Here is a 21,853-nt window from a genome sequence, read left to right on the forward strand (position 1 = left end):
CTTTGTTGACCTTTTGGCCTACGTTGACCTAAAATATAATTGGTGGTTGAATTCAGTGACCAGATATGAAAATCCTGTTCAAATTTCAAGTCAATCGGATGAAAATTGAGGATTTTGGAAATTTGTCCTTTGTTGACCTTTTGGCCTACGTTGACCTAAAATATAATTGGTGGTTGAATTCAGTGACCAGATATGAAAATCCTCTTCAGATTTCAAGTCAATCGGATGAAAATTGAGGATTTTAGAAATTTGTCCATTGTTGACCTTTTGGCCTAAGTTGACCGAAAATATAATTGGCGGTTGAATTCATTGACCAGATATGAAAATCCTCTTCAAATTTCATGTCAATCAGATGAAAATTGAGCATTTTCGAAATTTGACAATTTAACAATCTCAAAGCACAATTTTCGAAATTTGACCTTTGACCTTTGTTGTCCTTTTGACCTCAAAATAAATAGGCTTCTTCCTTATGTCCAAGTCTACCATTTGGTGAAGTTTCGTAAAGATCGGTTTAAAATTGTGGCCTGTAGGCGATCGACAGACAAACAAACAGAATATCGAACAGGACGAACCAATACACGTGAAAAATCTTCGATTTTGCAAGAAATAAACAGAGAAGGGTGAAAACTTATACCGTCCGTTCACCGTCCATGGTGGAGGTAAGTATGCACCTGGAAGGAGAAATTGCTTAACAATGATACAAACAAAATTCAAACTGATGAGGTGATGAAAAAGAGCAACAAAACAGAGCCGGTTTGTTCCAGGTTTGTTTTTATTTTGAATCGTTGGCGTGAAAACCTTAATAAATGTCACATGCAGAACCCTCCTCGTCACTGGACCACAAGTCTCAATGTCCGGTGTAAGACCTGCACCCCTTTCATAAATAACTCAATAAATAAAGCACATGACATCACACACAGGTTTCCTGAAACAGCTTTGATGATCCAAAGGTGAGAGGATACAAGGCTTAGAGGGACACATTCCTTGAGTGTTTTTAGAACTTACAGGTTGCGAATTTGAGGTGTTCAAACCTTTTGAGTTTTGTTCGCATTTTGAGCCAATCAGCAATTTCCTTTTAAATCTTCCTCCACCTGCCATGGAGGGATTAAAGATCGTTCAGAATCACAGGAAGGTTTAACTATATCTCTATTCTTAAACCACTAAACACCACCTCCTCAAGGGTTATCTCTATTCTTAAACCACTAAACACCTCCTCCTCAAGGGTTATCTCTATTCTTAAACCACTAAACACCTCCTCCTCAAGGGTTATCTCTATTCTTAAACCACTAAACACCACCTCCTCAAGAGTTATCTTTATTCTTAAACCACTAAACACCTCCTCCTCAAGGGTTATCTCTATTCTTAAACCACTAAACACCTCCTCCTCAAGGGTTATCTCTATTCTTAAACCACTAAACACCTCCTCCTCAAGGGTTATCTCTACTCTTAAACCACTAAACACCACCTCCTCAAGGGTTATCTCTATTCTTAAACCACTAAACACCACCTCCTCAAGGGTTATCTCTAGTCTTAAACCACTAAACACCACCTCCTCAAGGGTTATCTCTACTCTTAAACCACTAAACACCACCTCCTCAAGGGTTATCTCTATTCTTAAACCACTAAACACCACCTCCTCAAGGGTTATCTCTATTCTTAAACCATTAAACACCACCTCCTCCAGGGTTACCTCTATTATTAAACCACTAAACAACACCTCCTCAAGGGTTACCTCTATTCTTAAACCACTAAACAACACCTCCTCCAGGGTTACCTCTATTAATAAACCACTAAACACCTCCTCCTCAAGGGTTATCTCTATTCTTAAACCACTAAACACCACCTCCTCAAGGGTTATCTCTAGTCTTAAACCACTAAACACCACCTCCTCAAGGGTTATCTCTATTCTTAAACCACTAAACACCTCCTCCTCAAGGGTTATCTCTATTCTTAAACCACTAAACACCACCTCCTCAAGGGTTATCTCTAGTCTTAAACCACTAAACACCTCCTCCTCAAGGGTTATCTCTATTCTTAAACCACTAAACACCTCCTCCTCAAGGGTTATCTCTATTCTTAAACCACTAAACACCTCCTCCTCAAGGGTTATCTCTATTCTTAAACCACTAAACACCTCCTCCTCAAGGGTTATCTCTACTCTTAAACCACTAAACACCACCTCCTCAAGGGTTATCTCTATTCTTAAACCACTAAACACCACCTCCTCAAGGGTTATCTCTAGTCTTAAACCACTAAACACCACCTCCTCAAGGGTTATCTCTACTCTTAAACCACTAAACACCACCTCCTCAAGGGTTATCTCTATTCTTAAACCACTAAACACCACCTCCTCAAGGGTTATCTCTATTCTTAAACCATTAAACACCACCTCCTCCAGGGTTACCTCTATTATTAAACCACTAAACAACACCTCCTCAAGGGTTACCTCTATTCTTAAACCACTAAACAACACCTCCTCCAGGGTTACCTCTATTAATAAACCACTAAACACCTCCTCCTCAAGGGTTATCTCTATTCTTAAACCACTAAACACCACCTCCTCAAGGGTTATCTCTAGTCTTAAACCACTAAACACCACCTCCTCAAGGGTTATCTCTAGTCTTAAACCACTAAACACCTCCTCCTCAAGGGTTATCTCTATTCTTAAACCACTAAACACCACCTCCTCAAGGGTTATCTCTACTCTTAAACCACTAAACACCACCTCCTCAAGGGTTATCTTTATTCTTAAACCACTAAACACCACCTCCTCAAGGGTTATCTCTATTCTTAAACCACTAAACACCACCTCCTCAAGGGTTATCTCTACTCTTAAACCACTAAACACCACCTCCTCAAGGGTTATCTTTATTCTTAAACCACTAAACACCACCTCCTCAAGGGTTATCTCTATTCTTAAACCATTAAACACCACCTCCTCCAGGGTTACCTCTATTATTAAACCACTAAACAACACCTCCTCAAGGGTTACCTCTATTCTTAAACCACTAAACAACACCTCCTCCAGGGTTACCTCTATTAATAAACCACTAAACAACACCTCCTCAAGGGTTACCTCTATTTTTAAACCACTAAACACCACCTCCTCAAGGGTTATCTTTATTCTTAAACCACTAAACACCACCTCCTCAAGGGTTATCTCTATTCTTAAACCATTAAACACCACCTCCTCCAGGGTTACCTCTATTATTAAACCACTAAACAACACCTCCTCAAGGGTTACCTCTATTTTTAAACCACTAAACACCACCTCCTCAAGGGTTATCTTTATTCTTAAACCACTAAACACCACCTCCTCAAGGGTTATCTCTAGTCTTAAACCACTAAACACCACCTCCTCAAGGGTTATCTTTATTCTTAAACCACTAAACACCACCTCCTCAAGGGTTATCTCTATTTTTAAACCACTAAACAACACCTCCTCAAGGGTTACCTCTATTTTTAAACCACTAAACACCACCTCCTAAAGGGTTATCTTTATTCTTAAACCACTAAACACCACCTCCTCAAGGGTTATCTCTAGTCTTAAACCACTAAACACCACCTCCTCAAGGGTTATCTTTATTCTTAAACCACTAAACACCACCTCCTCAAGGGTTATCTCTATTCTTAAACCACTAAACACCACCTCCTCAAGGGTTATCTTTATTCTTAAACCACTAAACACCTCAAGGGTTATCTCTATTCTTAAACCACTAAACACCACCTCCTCAAGGGTTATCTCTATTCTTAAACCACGAAACACCACCTCCTCAAGGGTTATCTCTAGTCTTAAACCACTAAACACCACCTCCTCAAGGGTTATCTTTATTCTTAAACCACTAAACACCACCTCCTCAAGGGTTATCTCTATTCTTAAACCATTAAATAAACACCACCTCCTCCAGGGTTACCTCTATTATTAAACCACTAAACACCACCTCCTCAAGGGTTACCTCTATTTTTAAACCACTAAACAACACCTCCTCCAGGGTTACCTCTATTATTAAACCACTAAACACCACCTCCTCAACGGTTACCTCTATTTTTAAACCACTAAACACCACCCCCTCAAGGGTTATCTCTATTCTTAAACCACTAAACACCACCTCCTCAAGGGTTACCTCTATTTTTAAACCACTAAACAACACCTCCTCCAGGGTTACCTCTATTATTAAACCACTAAACACCACCTCCTCAACGGTTACCTCTATTTTTAAACCACTAAACACCACCTCCTCAAGGGTTATCTCTATTCTTAAACCACTAAACAACACCTCCTCCAGGGTTACCTCTATTATTAAACCACTAAACACCACCTCCTCAACGGTTACCTCTATTTTTAAACCACTAAACACCACCTCCTCAAGGATTACTTTGTCCTTTGGGCTTAGAAAGGGATTTGATCCCAAGTGTTTGCAAATAAAGGTTTTCCATCCATCCTTTGGGATCTCAGTGTTATCGATGTATGCAGTGAACGTTCTAACACTGCACATGTAAAAATGATAGACAGAATTACAGTAATACTTTCATAGGAAAGAAACACTTTAGCAAATCAGTATCTTGCCCAAGCATCATCACCCATGACCCCTAAAAGTCCCCACTCATGTGTCCCTAGTCATGTCTCCTGGTCAGGAACGTCATGATTGGCAACTCAAGGTCATTATCCATCCACAGATCTCTTCCAGTCTCCACGCTCAGGGTCATGGCATGAGGCAGATGTGAGGTATAGGTTGTACAAAATTCAAAAACTGCCCCAGGCACTCTGGCCCTCATAAAGATATGATTTCATCTGAATTGTAATATGTGGAAGGTGATTTGAACCTCCATAATCTAGGCTGGAATTCTCTACACTCAGGTTTATATGCCTACCTGGAAAACCGCAAAGGACATCTTCAACGTACTCGTGGATGGAAGAGGGAGGTCAATTTAAAAACAGCCAATCAAAATGATCTAGTAATGATCAATAAAGTCAAAATTATTGTGGGAGATTAGTAGTTTGGCTAATAAATTAGTGAGCGAGTTATGATATGATTAATTAATTATTAGAGACAATCACAACCACAAGAGATAACTAACAATAGGTAGGGGGGAGGGTCAGGGGGGCATAGTTTGCCACAGTTTAGAAGGTTGGTTGTACTCTGAAGACCCATCATCCCTTGCTACATAATCTGTCTCCTGACCTTCTCAGATGAAATAATACACAATGATCCATGTCTGCAACGGTTACAGTTAATCACTATAAGACAAAAATTCACACAAGTCATCATCATATTAATGGTTCATCAGCTCAAGCAGTCATCAGGCCACTTATTGAGGTCTTTGACATATTCTCAAGGTCCAACCTCGAGGTCCTTTTATTCACTGACTGAAGCTATCAATGTTTTAATTCATGCCATTTCTGCAAACTTCATTTGACCACCATCTTGGGTCAATCACACCTCAGGCTGATGAATGAATGAATATCTTTATCTTTTCATAGTCCATACGGACACCTCGTGAAACCCATTCGAGCTGAAAGGCTTTTCTGCATTTCTCATGCTTTCGTGGCCTGCAAATGAATTGACATTAAATGATCAAGTGAGTGAACTCATAGTGGAGATTCTTCTGGTCCCACATGACCGAAACATTTTTGGATTTAAAGAAAATCTTGCGTTTATCTTTCGTAAGGGTCCACATCTTACTGCAAGAGGAACATGGCGATTATTGTGGTTTCTCATCCTCCAACATCTCCTGGAGATTTTTCTTTAGGAGCCTCTGGAAGTCCTACGTTTCTCATCAGGAGGAGGCAAGGTGAGGTCGTACTCACTGTACTCTTACAGCTGTGTTCCTCATCGCAAACCAGGTGAGACACGTTCCTTAGTCTCCTTTTTCGCGGGTCCATTTGATCATGGTCTCAGGTGAACGGTAGAGGAAGATAAGCTTGGCAAAGAGGTCTTCTTCAAGCTGTAGTTCCCCAGTCTCACGGACCAGGAAGATGTCCGTGCACAGCTTTAAGACCCGGTCGACATTAGGTAGCTCCTCAAACATGATGGAGTGGGATATGCCGCTGAAGAACTCACGTACAAACTTCCCAACCACGAGAACCACAGACGCATACAGGCCCATGATGCTGCACACACAGACAAACAAAATAATCATGCTGTTGTAATATCACTCAAATAATGCACAACCTCATCAAGCATCGGATAATGTAAAACAGGAAACCTCGTTTTATATTCATAATATGATACAGTGGATTGCCATTAAAAAGGAACACTCATTACACAACACACAACACTGCACCACACCATCATACTAGTCATTAATCCCCCCTCCCCCCCACATGTATCACGATCAGTACCCGTCCGTCGACGGTGCCAAAATAAGGGAAGAGCCAGTCCTAGGCACTGAACTCATTCTGTCCATCCTTTATTTCTTCCTCTCTAACTTTCCTCGGAGTGTGATTCTGCTGGGCCCATGTTTCGTGTGTAAATAATCAAGTAAGATTGGAGAAGTGTTTAAGCATCAAGTGGGATTGAGCTTATCGGGTTGTGATCATTGACTGAGTAGTTTCTTTTATTGTGACTTGTGCTTGTAAATTCTAATTGTGCTTGTAATGTTTTCTTTTTGAACATTGTAAATTACTGTGTAAATGTGTTGCTTTACTTTTGCTTTTAAATACTCACGTGAATTATTTTGGTAAACAGTTGTTTCCAACCTGCCCGTTTCATCTCTTTTCCTAATGACTCGGCTAAGGTGCAGTAGTGATAGCAGGGCCGTTCTTACACAACCAATTGGCTCCACAATATCAGCCGGTCCGTACTCGGCAGTTTGCTCGACCGCCCCTGGTCAGATATGATAAGGTGATGAGGAACCGAGAGCACGATCCCCGGTTAGGTTGGCCACGTCACCCCCAGGTAAACGGTGTTAGCCGGGGGACCCTGGTAGATTTGGCTGTCTTATTGGCGTTTGTGGTTGCCTCTTGGTGAACTCCGAAACCCGGATCCATAACAATATATTTGGTCAATGATATCTGGTGGTGATAATATCGGTCGATGTCACTTGGTAGTGTAAGTGCTGAACTGCTGTGGCTGCCCGTGAGGAACTGTACTGGAGTAGGCCAAGAAGCAGTGATGATCCTTGGGTTCCAGCTGAGTAGAACGGCATATATCAGTGTCCTGGCAATGGATGTTCTGTTCTGAGGATGTAAACCTTTAAAGAGCCATATCGGGAGATCAGGAAATCTCCAAATTGTACTTCTTCCTCTTCGCCTCTAAAACCAATGTTAAACTGATGGCTATCCTAACAACTGCTGAAGTGATTAAGATGATTCCTTTGTCTGACTTTGTGACGAAGTGACTTTGTCTCTGGCCTATTGCACGCAACCCAATATATATGTATATGTATATATGTACATATATACATATATATATATATATATATATATATATAATTATATATATATATATATATATATATATATATATATATATCAGTCACTATGCGACCTTCATATCATCAGTGGAGAACCGCCAGCAAGGTGTCCCATACAGCTGCTGCTGCACCTTGCTGGGAGCGATACGCACTGCCTGCCACGCGGTGACGTTATCTCTGGTATCCACTCATCATATGGAGTCGACCTGGTTGCGGTTGGGAGTTACTAATATTACAGGTTACAGTTATATATTACAGTTACAGGTCGACTCCATATGATGAGTGGATACCAGAGATAACGTCACCGCGTGGCAGGCGGTGCGTATCGCTCCCAGCAAGGTGCAGCAGCAGCTGTATGGGACACCTTGCTGGCGGTTCTCCACTGATGATATGAAGGTCGCATAGTGACTGATATAAAAACCGAAAGGGTCACAGAGTTACAAGTGTATGGAAAGCCTCACTGCGTTGCCCTGATGAAGCCCCAACAAGGGCGAAACCAGGTCGGTAACTGTGAGTTTTGCATGCACTTGTGACAGTATCTGTATTTATAATCCGTAATGACGCACTGCTAGATGGTTCCTCTGGAACTTTGCAGGCAAGGCGGACGTGCATGGCGATGACGTCATGTTGTCCGCTCATTAGGTTGGAGAACCAGATTACAGATACCATTATATATATATACAGTCACGTGAAAAAGTAAGTACACCCCATGTAAAGTTTTGACTTTTTCAACATATTTCAACATGTAGCTATTTGATCTTCATTTCAACAATATTGAAAGATAAAGGTTATTATAATATAACAAATATCATGAAACATTTACATTTTGTAGTCCATTGTATTATTTAAATAAACATAAATGCAAATTTTGCATGTGGAAAAAGTAAGTACACCCCTACATTCATCACTACTTCAAATACCTAAAATTAGAATCAGGTGCACCAGCTCAGGTGCAAATGATTAGAACATCATTAGTGAGGATCTTGGAGGAACCTGTCTAATTTAAACCTCAGACATTTAGTTTGGTTTGCTCTTTGTTGTTGAAGTGTGCGGCGTCACCATGCCTAGATCAAAAGAGCTCTTTGAGGCCTTCAGAAAGAAGGTTATAGATGCCGACGAGTCTGGGAAGGGATTTAAAAATATCTACAAACAATTTGAAATCAATCATTTGACTGTCCGGAAGATCATCTACAAGTGGAGAAGATTCCAAACAACTGCCAACTTGTTCAGGCCAGGCCGCCCCAGCAAGTGCAGCCCGAGAGCAGACCGCAAGATGCTGAAAGAAGTCTCGAAGAACCCCAGAATGTCATCACGGGACCTACAGGTAGCTCTTGCCACTGTTGATGTCAAAGTGCACGAGTCTACCATTAGAAAGAGGCTGCACAAATTTGATCTACATGGGAGGTGTGCCAGGAGGAAACCTTTGCTGTCCAGAAAGAACATCAGGGCAAGACTAAAGTTTGCCAATGAACACCTAGGCAAAGACCAGCACTTCTGGAACAATGTGCTCTGGACAGATGAGTCAAAGGTAGAGCTATTTGGCCACAGTACCAGAAGACATGTTTGGCGAAAACCAAAGACAGCATTTGACCACAAGAACCTGATACCAACTGTAAAGCATGGTGGTGGAAATATTATGGTTTGGGGCAGCTTTGCTGCATCAGGGCCTGGGCAGCTCACCATCATAGAATCCACTATGAATTCTTCATTGTACCAGAGGGTGCTTGAGGATAATGTGAGGCCATCTGTCGGAAAGTTGAAGCTCAACCGAAGGTGAACCTTGCAGCATGACAATGTCCCTAAACATACCAGTAAATCCACCAAGGAATGACTGAAAAGAAAGAAATGGAGGGTTATGGAATGGCCAAGTCAAAGCCCGGATCTAAATCCCATCGAGATGTTGTGGGGGGAGTTTGAAACGAGCTGTGCATGCAAGAAACCCCTCAAACATCGCACAGCTGAAAGAATTCTGCATGGAGGAGTGGGCAAAAATTTCTCCCAGTCGATGTCAGAGTCTGGTAGACAGTTATAAGAAACGCCTACTTGAGGTTGTTTCTGCCAAAGGGGGCAATACCACCAATTAGAGCCAGGGGTGTACTTACTTTTTCCACATGCGAAATTTGCATTTATGTTTATTTAAATTATACAATGGACTACAAAATGTAAATGTTTCATGATATTTGTTATGTTATATCACCTTTATCTATCAATATTGTTGAAATGAAGATCAAATAGCTGTATGTTGAAATATGTTGAAAAAGTCAAAACTTTACATGGGGTGTACTTACTTTTTCACGTGACTGTGTATATATATATATATATATATATATATATATATATATATATATATATATATATGAAGTTTTTTTTTTAACGAAAATAAATGAAACGCAAGTCTGGACTCAACCAAAACAAGCCAGGATTGTTGGGGGGTAGGGAGAGGGTTCAATGGACAGAACCATTATAAAGTGGTTTCAAATCCCTCCCCCCCCCCTTCCCACGCCTCCTCCCCCCAAGCCCTCTCCCTCCCACACATCTCCCTGCTCTTAAATGTTGTGTGCTCTCATGTGTTTGTGTGCTTCCCACTCTCTTGTCTTCCGCTCCATCTTTTTATATATTTTGTTTGTCTGGTTGATTTGTTTGTGAAGTAAATGTCAGCTCTTTCACGAGCCTCGATTCAGTATACAAAAAAAAAAAAAAAAAGTGATACACATCCCTCCATCCCCAAAATCAACTGTAACAAGTATTAAAATAATTTAATAACACAAATGGGTTTAATCCACACAAAAATAACAAAATATATGAAACATTAAATTTTTTTTTTTTTTTTTGAGTTTTCATCCCTCTGTTTTTACATTACAAAATGGTTTTCTTGTGTATATATTAAACTATATGTTCAAAAGTTGAAGTATAATGAGGCATTAGGCAATGTGGAATTGTTACAACTCGATATCCCAAAAATGGAGGTTCAACACAATGCAGCAGTGGTTGCTCCCTATAAGTGGCAACATTGGGCTGCTAAATAAAAATCAGGTAAAGACGAAGCTTATAGACAAGGAACATGACATGGAGAAACAAACAAGGTCTCAAGGCTACATTTGGTTAACGAGGCACTGATGGTCCCTCCGGAAGTACCTCGTGAGGATTTGCCTTTGTAAGTACACACTAGGCCGAGTATTCCTGTATTTCCTAGATATGTGGACATACCAATCTTATAGGACACACTCACCCGTAGCCTGCCAAAAAGCCCAAGCTCGGTGGACTGACCCTGTCACTGAAAATTACTATTTTGATGTCATCACAGCGTTTCTGAGGACACTCATCCCGAACCTGACGAAGGCTCCACCACTGCTCCACTCTTCCAGACTCGTTCTTGGTCATCAGCAGAAGGTCTACGCTAGAATAATCACTAACACCATCTGTGGGTGAGAAGTAAGCAAGTGCATGAAAAACACAGTCAAAACCTCAAGAGTCGCCAATCCCACAATTATGGAAACAACATCTATCTATAATTCCAGTAATCTCTGTGTGTGTGTCTGTGTGTATGTCTGTGTGTCTGTGTGTATGTCTGTGTGTCTGTGTGTTTGTCTGTGACCGCTGTTTCTCGACAACCACGGGTCCGATATACTTGAAACTTGCCAGGTATATTGCTGGGGACCCGAGGATGTGCCTTTTCAAGGTTTCATATTAATCGGAGAAGTAGTTACCGAGCTATGGCGATTTCTTTACCAAACTCCGCAAGCCGTTCGCTTTGGACCAAACCATTTCATGTAAATAGAGGGGGGGGGGGGGGGGGATTGTCACCGTACTCGCAAGCCGTTCGCTTTGGACCAAACCATTTCATGTAAATAGAGGGGGGGGATTGTCACCGTACTCGCAAGCCGTTCGCTTTGGCTTTGCGAATGGACCAAACCATTTCATGTAAATAGAGGGGGGGGGATATAATTTTAGATATATATATAGTACGGGCATGCCCTAGTTGATCCAAAAACCTGAAAGAGCATGAGAGGGACCAACCAATTAATAGATTTGTGTGACGAGATGACATGCTTTCAGGAATATTCATCTTGTCTGTGGTTGCTGTTGTCTACATGTGCATCTTCAACATTAGTCCGAGCATTCTCGTATTTTTTGTTATTATTTATTTTCAGGCCTTATAGGAGGACATTGCTTGTTTTTGGCTCGTCAGGCTCTGTCGAACAACCTTTCCATTTTCTAAACTTCAATCCCCGACATTAATATTATCCCTCCATTAATTTATAGTGGCAGATAACCATCACTTCATAAACTAGACAACTCCCATACCTGTTGGTACTTCATAATATTGCGTAGTTAGCCATTGAATTCGACCGCTGACTAGAAATTATTGGCATGAGCATCTGCCATTGCCTGTTATGGAATGTCCGTATATCCATGATGGAGATTTCCCAATAAGTGCATCATCTGCAATACCAAATCGTTTAGGTATAGCCTACAGTTGCAGGGCCTTCAGAAAGTATTTACACCCCTTGACTTGTTTCACATTTTGTTGTGTTGCAGCCTGAATTTATAATGGGTTAAATTGAGATTTTTTTCATCACCGATCTAACACATAATACCCATTAATGTTAAAGTGGAATTTTTTTGGAAATTTTTACAAAATAATTAAAAATGAAATACATTAATATCTAATTTACATAAGTATTCAACCCCCCTGAGGCAATACTCTGTAGAAGCGCCTTTAGCAGTGATTACAGTTTAGCATCTTCTTGGATATGTCTGTTTCAGCTTTGCACATCATCTGGATTTGGCTTTGAGCTTTGAATATGTGAATATTTGAATATGTATCAGCTTTGAATCTCCCATTCTTCCTTGCAGATTTGTTCAAGCCCTGTCAAGTTGGATGGGGAGCGTTGGTGAACAACAATCTTCAATTTTTTCCACAGATTCTCAATGGGATTAGAAGTCTGGGCTTTGGCTGGGCCACTCAAGGACTTTCACGTTCATTTTCTGAAGCCATTCCAGTGTTGCTTTGGCTGTATGCTTAAGGTCATTGTGCTGTTGGAATGTAAATCTTCGCCGCAGTCTAAGGTCTTTTGCACTCTGAAGCAGGTTCTCCTCAAAGATATTCCTGTATTTGGCTCCATTCATCGTTTCCTCTATCCTTACAAGTCACCCAGTCCCTGCCGCTAAAAAGCATCCCCATAGCATGATGCTGCCACCACCATGCTTCACGGTATAGTCTACTTGCCAAGCCTATAGAGCCCTCTTGTGAACCCGGAAATATTGAGTACCCCAACGTTTTAAGTTAGAAATGTACAGCATGGGTCCCCAGCACTTAGAAACTGCCGGATGCTAACTTGCATATGTTGGGCAATTAGCAAAATTAGCATTAATAGCATTAACTCTATCAAACATAGGCCTGGGACACTGAAATTTCTGTTTCGCTGTATTGCTCCGTTTGAATGCTTCGTATGAGCAAACTATTTGAAGGATCTGTATGAAATTTGGACATAATACACTTAAACAGATATGCTTTCCGTGAGTGTTCTTATAAAAAAATTTCCTGCGATCAAAATTTCATGTGAAAAAAGGGATGTAAAAGCCGTGAGTGGAGACATGTTTGGGGAGCAGACATGCATCAAGCAAGGGAAGGGAGTAGGAGGCATGAAGGGCATCTCCACCAACCCTGAGCAGGTCGCCGTGTGGATCCAATCTTTCGGCATCTGCTTCTATCTCTCCAAGTCATTGGATGAGATTTATGACGATGCTGAAGCACCGGATAAGACAATGAAGCCCAACAGACACAAAGAAGAGGGTAAAGCACGGCGGGAATTGGACGCGGAGGACCGGGCTAAAATCCTGAGAGTGCTACAGGAAAACCCCCATCCACTCACCATAGAGACCGCGACCCTCCACCATATCATAAATGGCCAGGTGGCAGATGAAAAGGTGAATGTGCAAGATGCATTGAAGATCGGACAGGACATGAGCACACTGTTCTCTTCATCACTTCCTGAGAGATTTCATGCGCCCATCTCAAATAAGGTGGTGACAATGACATTCACCAAAAAAAGAGTGAAGGTCAATGCGAAGATCATATGTGACCTTGAGGCGTTGTTTGCTCGGCTGCTGGTGGTGGGGAGCAAGAGAAGAATGGAGCTCTCTGCCCTCTTTGACTACGAGCTCGGCCCGGTCCCTGCATCCATCATTGATGAGTATGGATGCCTCAGGAAGGGTAACAAGTCGGTGATCGTCCAGCGTCTTGGAATCCTTGCCCCCAATCCCCACCCACCACATGTTGTATTCGTTGATGCATCGCAGCTCATCTACCACGTGGTGTGGCCATCGTCAGGCACTGTGGCTGACCTCGCAGCCAGCATGGGGCGCCAGCTTAATCGCTACATCACCGAAACATTTGTCATCTTTGACCGGTATGAGCAAGTCTCTGCCAAAGACCACGAGAGGCAGAGAAGAGCTGGGGAGAGCTCAACAGAGTACCGACTCTCACTGACAACCCCTCTACCTAGCCGCGACAAAGTGATGAAGAACAAGACAAACAAACGGAGACTGGGTGAGCTCCTGTGCACACACAGCATAGGAGATCACATCAAGATGGTCAGCAAAGCAGACAGTATTGTCACTCATGACGAGGCTGACGTCTCCCTCATCTCATACATGTTGGATGCAGCCAGTCGCGGAGCTGAAACTGTCCGCATTCTCAGCGACGACACTGATGTTTTCGTACTCATGGTCTATTGGTGCTGGAAGGTGGGTATCACATGTAACCTGCAGATGGAGAGATGGGATGGCACTATTCTCAACATCAATTCGACAGTAGAGAATCTCGGTGAGCAGTGTCGCTCCATCCTGGCTATGCATGCTCTCTCCGGATGTGACACCACCTCCTATCCCGCGGGGAAAGGGAAGGTGTCCGCACTCAAGGCCATGAGAGTAGTACCTGGTGACCTGCTTCACTTCATCGGAGAGGAGGGAGCTACTGATTTACAGATTACAGAGGCAGTGAGTGGTTTCTTCCTGGCTCTGTACAACGAGAGGGAGTCGGCATCTCTGAACGTCGCCAGATATGACATCTACCGAAAGCGCAAAACCCCCCCAGCACTGAAGACACTGCCTCCTACAGAGCGCAACGCTCTCCTCCATGGACGGCATGCCCATCTACAGGTGCTGCTTTGGAAAGCAACAGACTGCCCTGACCCACCAGCTGTGGACATAACAGAGTTTGGATGGAATAAGAAGGAAGGCGAGAAGGGAGAGGAAGTCATCATGCCCATCCTGGATGCAAGCCCCGTTGCTCCTCCTGCCGTGTTGGAAATGATCAGCTGTAGCTGCAAAGCTGGGTTAAAGCCCTGTTTAACAGCAGTGCAACTGCGTAGCTGCAGGCCTGGCCTGTACCAGCTACTGCTTCTGCAAAGGCTCTGATAGTACATGTTGCAACACACTCACACACTCACAGCAAGAAGAGCAATATGACAAGAATGTAGAGTCAGGAGAAGAAGATGATGAGGATGAGTTTTATGATGAGGATATGCTTTATAACAGTGCAGAGTAGTAGAAGTGCAAGACGCTCTTTCTTGATGGAAGTTTTATGTTGTGTAACTCGTGCACATATTTTTCAGCTCTGATAATTTTGGGTATACTTGTGTTTTAATTTTGAGGATATTATTTACCCATAGTCATATTATTATAGTTTGGTATGGTACTTGCCTTTGTTACCTCTAATACCTGGGAATAAAAGTGGAGCAATAGAGCGAAACAGAAATTTCAGTGTCCCAGGCCTATGTTTGATAGGGTTAATGCTATTAATGCTAATTTTGCTAATTGCCCAACATATGCAAGTTAGCATCCGGCAGTTTCTAAGTGCTGGGGACCCATACTGTACATTTCTAACTTAAAACTTTGGGGTACTCAACATTTCCGGGTTCACATTGCTGGCAAGTAGACTAGTAGGCATTATGTTAGATGGGTGATGAGATGTGCTTGGTTTATGCCAGGAGTACTTTTCATTCAGGCCAAAGAGTTCAATTTTCGTGTCATCAAACCACGTAATATTTGCCTCATTCTCTCGGAGACTTTCTCGTGCCTTTTTGCAAACTCCAGGCCTGCTGTCATGTGCCTTATTCTCAGGAGTGGCTACTGTCTGGCCATTCTCTCATAAAGCCTGGATTTGTGAAATGCTGCAGAGACTGTTGTCCTTCCGGCAGGTTCTCCCATCTCAGCCAAGGAACTCTGTAGTTCAATCAGAGTGGTCATTGGGTTCTTGATCACCTCTCTGACCAAGGTCCTTCTTGCCCGGTTGCTCAGTTTGGTCGGACGCACAGCTCGAGGAAGAGTCTGGGTAGTTCCATATTCTTTCCATTTCCTAATGATGGAGCTCTTTGTGTTCTTAGGAACTTTCAACACTCTAGAAATTGTTTTATACCCTTCCCCAGATTTATGCCTCCTCACAATTCTATCTTCGAGTTCTACAGACAGTTCCTTCAACTTCATGATGGAGTTTCTGCTCTGACATGCACCGTTACCTGTGGGACCTTATATAGAAAGGTGTGTTTCTTGCAAAATCATGTCCAATCAATTGAATTGGCCACAGGTAGACTCCAATCAAGTTGGAGAGACATCTCAAGGATGATCAAAGGAAATTGGATGCACCTGAGCTCAATTTGGAGTGTCATAGCAAAGTGTTGAATACTTATTGATGCAAGACATTTCAGCTTTTTATTTTTACTTATTTTGTAAAAAAAAAAGAGTCCAAAAAAAATTCCACTTTGACATTATGGGGTATAAGTGAGGAAAAATGGATCAATGAGAAAAATCTCAATTTAATCAGATTTAAATTCACGCTGTAACAACAAAATGGGAAAAAATAAATGGGTGTGAATACTTTCTGAAGGCTCTGTGAAAATGCAAAATAGTAGTATTATTAAACCTCCTCCTCCAGCCAGTTTAACTAATTTACATTGCCCACAATAAGTATTGGAATAGTGAAGTCAAATTTGTTTTGATTGCTATATACTCAAGTAATTTGGATGTAGAGTCTGACCTGCAGAACTGTTTTCATCAAAATTTCATCAAAATCAAAAGATGACAACGAGGCAAGAGTACAGAAGGTCAGACTTTATTTGTTGGTATTTCTATGTATACTGTATATGTTTTACCATTGTAGAACAATAGTACTTTTTATGTTCAGTCCCCCCATTTTATGTAAGCTTAAGTATTGGAACAGATGAATGACAGGTGTTTCTTGGTGTTCAGTCATTTATTGGTGCATTGAATGTTCACACATAAAATAACTGTGAATGTCTAGTCTTGGTTTTAGCCTTTGTTTTTGCCTTTGGAGTCACTTGGTATAAACCAACATGAATGAATGAATGAATTAATGATCGTTTTAAGGCCATTTTCCCCGTTAGAGCGGGGGTTAGCCCATGACAATCATGGTTCCCTGTTTGAGGCAAATGTTTTTATGGCCGGATGCCCTTCCTGGCGCCAACCCTTGGTCACCTCTTACGATGCGCAGGGATACGGTGACCCTATTCTAAACCGGGGTACACACCGGGATCATTCATCCCAGCAAGCTGGTACTCAATTTGCCGACCTCGGAAGGATGACAGGCTGAGTCAACCCCCCTGGCGTTAATTCAGCGATCGACCGGGATTCGAACCCAGGATCCTAGGATCCCAAGCCGGCACCCTAACCGCTAAGCCAACACCAGGCTCAGTATAAACCAACATGAAGACTAGAGAAATGTGTATGAAAGAAAATCAAGCAATTTGGAATCTGAAAGAACAGAATAATTAAATTAGAACCAAAGCACAACAATTGGGCAAAGTAAATAAAACAATTTCAAATATCTTGAAAAAGAAAAAGAAAAACCACGAGTGTACTAAGCAATAGACAACAACCAGGTCGGCCAAGGAAAACAGTTCTGCAGTTGATGACCTTTATCGAAGTGATGGAAAGGCAGAAGTGTGGAGAAAGGAAGAAACTGCATTTGATCCAAAACATATCATCAGAAAAATCATCAGAGCTGTGAAGAAAACCCCTAAAATATCTCATGCCTTCGATACAGTCTGGCACCCCGCCCTGCTCACCAAACTCTCCTCCGATGGTATCCATGGAAATCTCCACACATGGCTTGCAGACTTCCTCACTGGTCACAGTCAACGTGTGGCCCTGAATGTGGCCCTGAACAAACTCCCCCACTATTTTCAATCCCATTCCTCCCTCCAGGTCTTCAAAAGAGTTGTTCACTACCATCTCTTATCTTCCCCCATCCAAAACCTTGATATTTTCTACCCCCGTGAATACACCCCAAATCCACCTTTTTGAAATACCGACTTCTTTCCTGGAAGTCCTAGCAGTGTCCCTTTGTTTTATACATCTCCCACCCCCACCCTTTCCCTCCCACAGATCTCCCAATATCCCTGTGCTCCACCATTGTTGTGCTTGTGTGCTTCCCTCTCTCTCCCCATCTTGTCTCCTGCTCTCTTTATTATGTTTTATGTGTCCATTTATGTTTTTTGTGTTTAATGTGTTAGCTCCAACATGAGCCTTGATGTTGTAAAAAAACAAAAAAAAAACTATCAGTGACATCATCAACAACCTCCAGAGTGCAGAGTGAAAGTTTCTAAATCTACTGTTCACAGAAGAATTCGACAGCAGAATTACAAAGGCTACACTGCAAGATGTAAACCTCTCATTAGCACCAACAATAAAAAGGCCACATTATAATTTGCCAAGAAGTTCAGAGGTGAGCCAGTGGCTTCTGGAACATGGTTTTATGGATTGATGAGATAAAGATACACCTTTATCGAAGTGATTGAACGGCAGAAGTGTGGAGAAAGGAAGGAACTGCATTTGATCCAAAACATACTACCTCATATGTGAAGCATGGTGGATGTAGTGTCATGGCTTGGGTTTGTATGTCTGCCTCTGGAACTGGCTCACTCATCGTTATTGATGACATAACTAATGATAGCAGCAGCAGAGTGAATTCAGAATTGTCCAGAAACATTTTGTCTGCCTACGTTCAAGAAAACGTCTCCACACTCATTGGGCAGCGCTTCAACATACAGCAAGACAATGACCCAAAACACACTGCCAACGCAACCAAGGAGTTCATCAGGGAGAAAAAGGTGGAAGTTTTTAGACTGGACAAGTCAATCTCCTGACTTAAATCCAATGGAGCATGAATTTCACTGACTCAAGAGGAGACTAAAGTCAGAAACTCCCAAAACAAACAACAACTGAAAATGGCTGCAGTGAAAACTTGGTAAATCATCTCAAAGGAAAATACCAAGAGTTTGTTGATGTTGATGGGTCACAGACTCGATGTAGTTTTTACATGCAAGGGGGTTTGCAACAAATACGAACTATTATACAACTTTAACTTAATTTTAGTTAATCTGTTACAATACTTATACTTACCTAAAATGGGGGGGCTGGGTGGGTTGAGGGCGCGGAGGGTGGGGGGACTGATCACAAAATGTCCTTTTGTTCTACAATGGTAAAACATATACACTCAACCCTCGGGTATCGCAAACTCAGCTAACGCGTTTCTCTGCTATCGCGGCTACCTAAAAAACTGCACAACACACGACTATCGCGCCCCAAATACGCGCTATAGCGCACCGGAAATGGTGGAAAGGGTGCTACGTCATCACCGAGCGTGGGGAAAGAGAAATCAAGGTAAATCAAGAAGAGGAAGAACTTATCTTATGCTCAGAAATTCCAAATTGTGCAGTTGACAGACAGTGGTGAAACAAAGTGAAGTGTTGGAAAGAAATTTGGGATAAATGAGTAAACAGTGCGAGGTATTTACCAAAACCGTGATTATCGTAGAAACGAAGATAAGATTTAACAATCAACAGTGAAGCTCAGTGAAGAGAAGTGAAGTTCAGTGAAGTTTAGAATAGGTACACCGTATCCCTGCATGTCGTAAGAGACGACTAAGAGGGTTGGCGTCAGGAAGGGCATCCAGCCATAACAACATTGCCTCAAAAAGAGAACCATGACAATTACAACTACATATGGGCAGGGTACAGCCCGAAGTGGAGATCGGTTTCTGAGGTTTGGGACATGGAATGTAGGGACAATGACAGGGAGATCAGGAGAAGTGGTGGAAGTATTGGTCAGAAGAAGAGTGGACATATGTTGTGTGCAGGAGACGAGATGGAAGGGAAGTGGTGTGAGAATGGTGAAGGGTAGGCAGGGACAGAAATACAAGTTTGTGTGGCAAGGGTGCCCGGAGGGCGTGAATGGTGTTGGTGTCCTGTTTTCTGAGGAGTTTGTAGACAGTGTGGTGAGTGTGACGAGAGTGAGTGATAGGTTGATGATGGTGAAAATGATGATTGGAAAGCTCTTGGTGAACGTCATCTCGGGATATGCTCCGCAGGTTGGTCGGAGCGATGAAGAGAAGGGCAAGTTCTGGAATGCGATAGAGAAGCTGATGGAAAACGTGAAAGATGAGGACGTTCTTGTGGTAGGAGGAGACCTAAATGGACATGTGGGAAGGAGTATGGACGGATTTTGAGGGAGGTCATGGTGGTTATGGATATGGTGTGAGAAATGGAGAAGGTGAAAGGATTTTCGAGTTTGCTGATGGAGCTGATTTGTTGATTTGTAATACTCAGTTCCAGAAAGAGGATAATAAGCTTGTTACATACACGTCAGGTGGGTCGACGACAACCGTTGACTACCTGATGGTGCGTAGGCGAGATAGGGGGCACCTCCAGGACACAAAGGTGATCCCAGGGGAAGAGGCTATTTCACAGCACCACTTGGTTGTCTGCGACATAAGGGTGAAAGGTGCGAGGAGAGCTAGGCGGGTGAAGTACCAACCGAGAATGAAGGTGTGGAGGTTGAAAGAGGTGACAGTAAGGGAGGCATTAAAAGAGAGGCTGAGTAGGGTAGAGGATGATGTGGTTGAGCTTGAACGTGGTTGGATGTCAATGAAAGATAGTCTGTTGGGAGCCGTTGGTGAGGTATGTGGATGGACAAAAGGACCACCGAGGCACTCGGAAACATGGTGGTGGGATGATGAAGTTGGAAAGAGGATTGACGAGAAGAGGAAGAAGTTCAAAGAGTGGCAGAAGGCGAAGGGTACGGGAGCAGAAAAAGCAGAGCATCAAAGTTATAAGGCAGCCAATAAGGCTGCAAAGAAAGGGGTAGCAAAGGCGCAGGAGGCATGGAGGAAAATGTTCAGAGAACGATTGGATTCGGAAGAGGGTCAGAGAGCGGTATTCAGGATTGCAAAGCAGATAGCGAAAGAGAGGTGTGATGTGATGGGGGTGAGTTGCTTGAAGGATGAAGTGGTTCAAATCGTTGTAGACCCAGATGGAATTAAAGGAAGATGGAAAAGATATATGGAAATGCTGTTGAATACAGAGAATGAATGGGATGGCAACATAGAGAGTAACCCAGTTTTAGGACCGGTAGAGAAGATAACTGAGAAGGAAGTTGAGGAAGCGATAAAAGCAATGAAGAGTAGAAAAGCGGGAGGGCCGACGGGAGTTGTGGGAGATATGTTGAAGGCAGCAGGAAGTTGGGGTGTGAAGAGAATGACAGAGATCTGCAATCTGGCGGTGAAAGAAGGCCGCATTCCAGTGGATTGGGAACGGAGTACCCTCGTCCCTCTATACAAGGGGAAAGGTGACCCTCTGGAGTGTGGCTCGTACCGAGCGATAAAGTTATTGGAGCATGGAATGAAGGTATTGGAAAGGGTGTTGGAGAGGAGGATAAGGCAGAAAGTGAAGATCGACGAAACGCAGTTTGGATTTATGCCAGGAAGAGGAACGACAGACGCGCTCTTTATTGTGAGGCAGTTGCAGGAGAAGTACATGGAGAAGAGGAAGAAGTTGTTTCTTGGGTTTGTTGATCTGGAGAAAGCATTCGATAGGGTTCCACGTGAAGTATTGACATAGGCATTGAGGAAGTTAGGAGTGGAGGAATGGTTGATCAGAGTAGTGATGGCAATGTAAGAGAGCACGCGCACAGCTGTAAGGACGAAGGATGGGAACAGTGGTGAGTTTGAGGTGAAGGTGGGAGTGCATCAGGGGTCGGTACTAAGTCCACTACTTTTTTTTTTTTTTTTTTTGTATACTGAATATTTGTAGCTGTGATGGAGGTGCTGTGATGGAGGTGCTGTGATGGAGGTGCTGGCTCAGAACGTAAAGGAGGGTTTACCATGGTAGTTGTTGTGTGCAGATTATCTGGTGTTGATTGCAGAAAGTATGGATGGACTGAAGGAAAAGATGAACAAGTGGAAGGAATGTATGGACACAAAAGGTCTGCTAGGTGAACATAGGAAAGACGAAGGTGATGGCAAGTGGTAAAGCATGTGGTGAGGTGGAAAGAACTGGGAAGTGGCCCTGTGCTGTGTGCAGGAAGGGTGTCGGAGTGAACTCCATTCAATGTACAATGTGTGCTGAGTGGGTTCATC

General features: G+C 42.7%; 1 protein-coding gene across 1 annotated transcript in view; it reads right to left on the reverse strand.

The window, feature by feature from the left end:
- Positions 1-2,722: 2,722 nt before the first annotated feature.
- Positions 2,723-21,853, reverse strand: part of PIEZO2 (piezo type mechanosensitive ion channel component 2) — a 474,200-nt gene continuing 455,069 nt past the window's right edge. The window contains 3 exon segments of the mRNA XM_078785142.1: positions 2,723-3,229; positions 3,398-6,112; positions 10,646-10,835. Coding sequence (XP_078641268.1) covers positions 5,860-6,112; positions 10,646-10,835 — 443 coding nt within the window. The 3' untranslated portion in view covers positions 2,723-3,229; positions 3,398-5,859.

The sequence above is a fragment of the Myxine glutinosa genome, chromosome 9, assembly GCF_964187855.1.
Source record: "Myxine glutinosa chromosome 9, kmMyxGlut1.1, whole genome shotgun sequence".
Lineage (NCBI taxonomy): Eukaryota > Metazoa > Chordata > Myxini > Myxiniformes > Myxinidae > Myxine > Myxine glutinosa.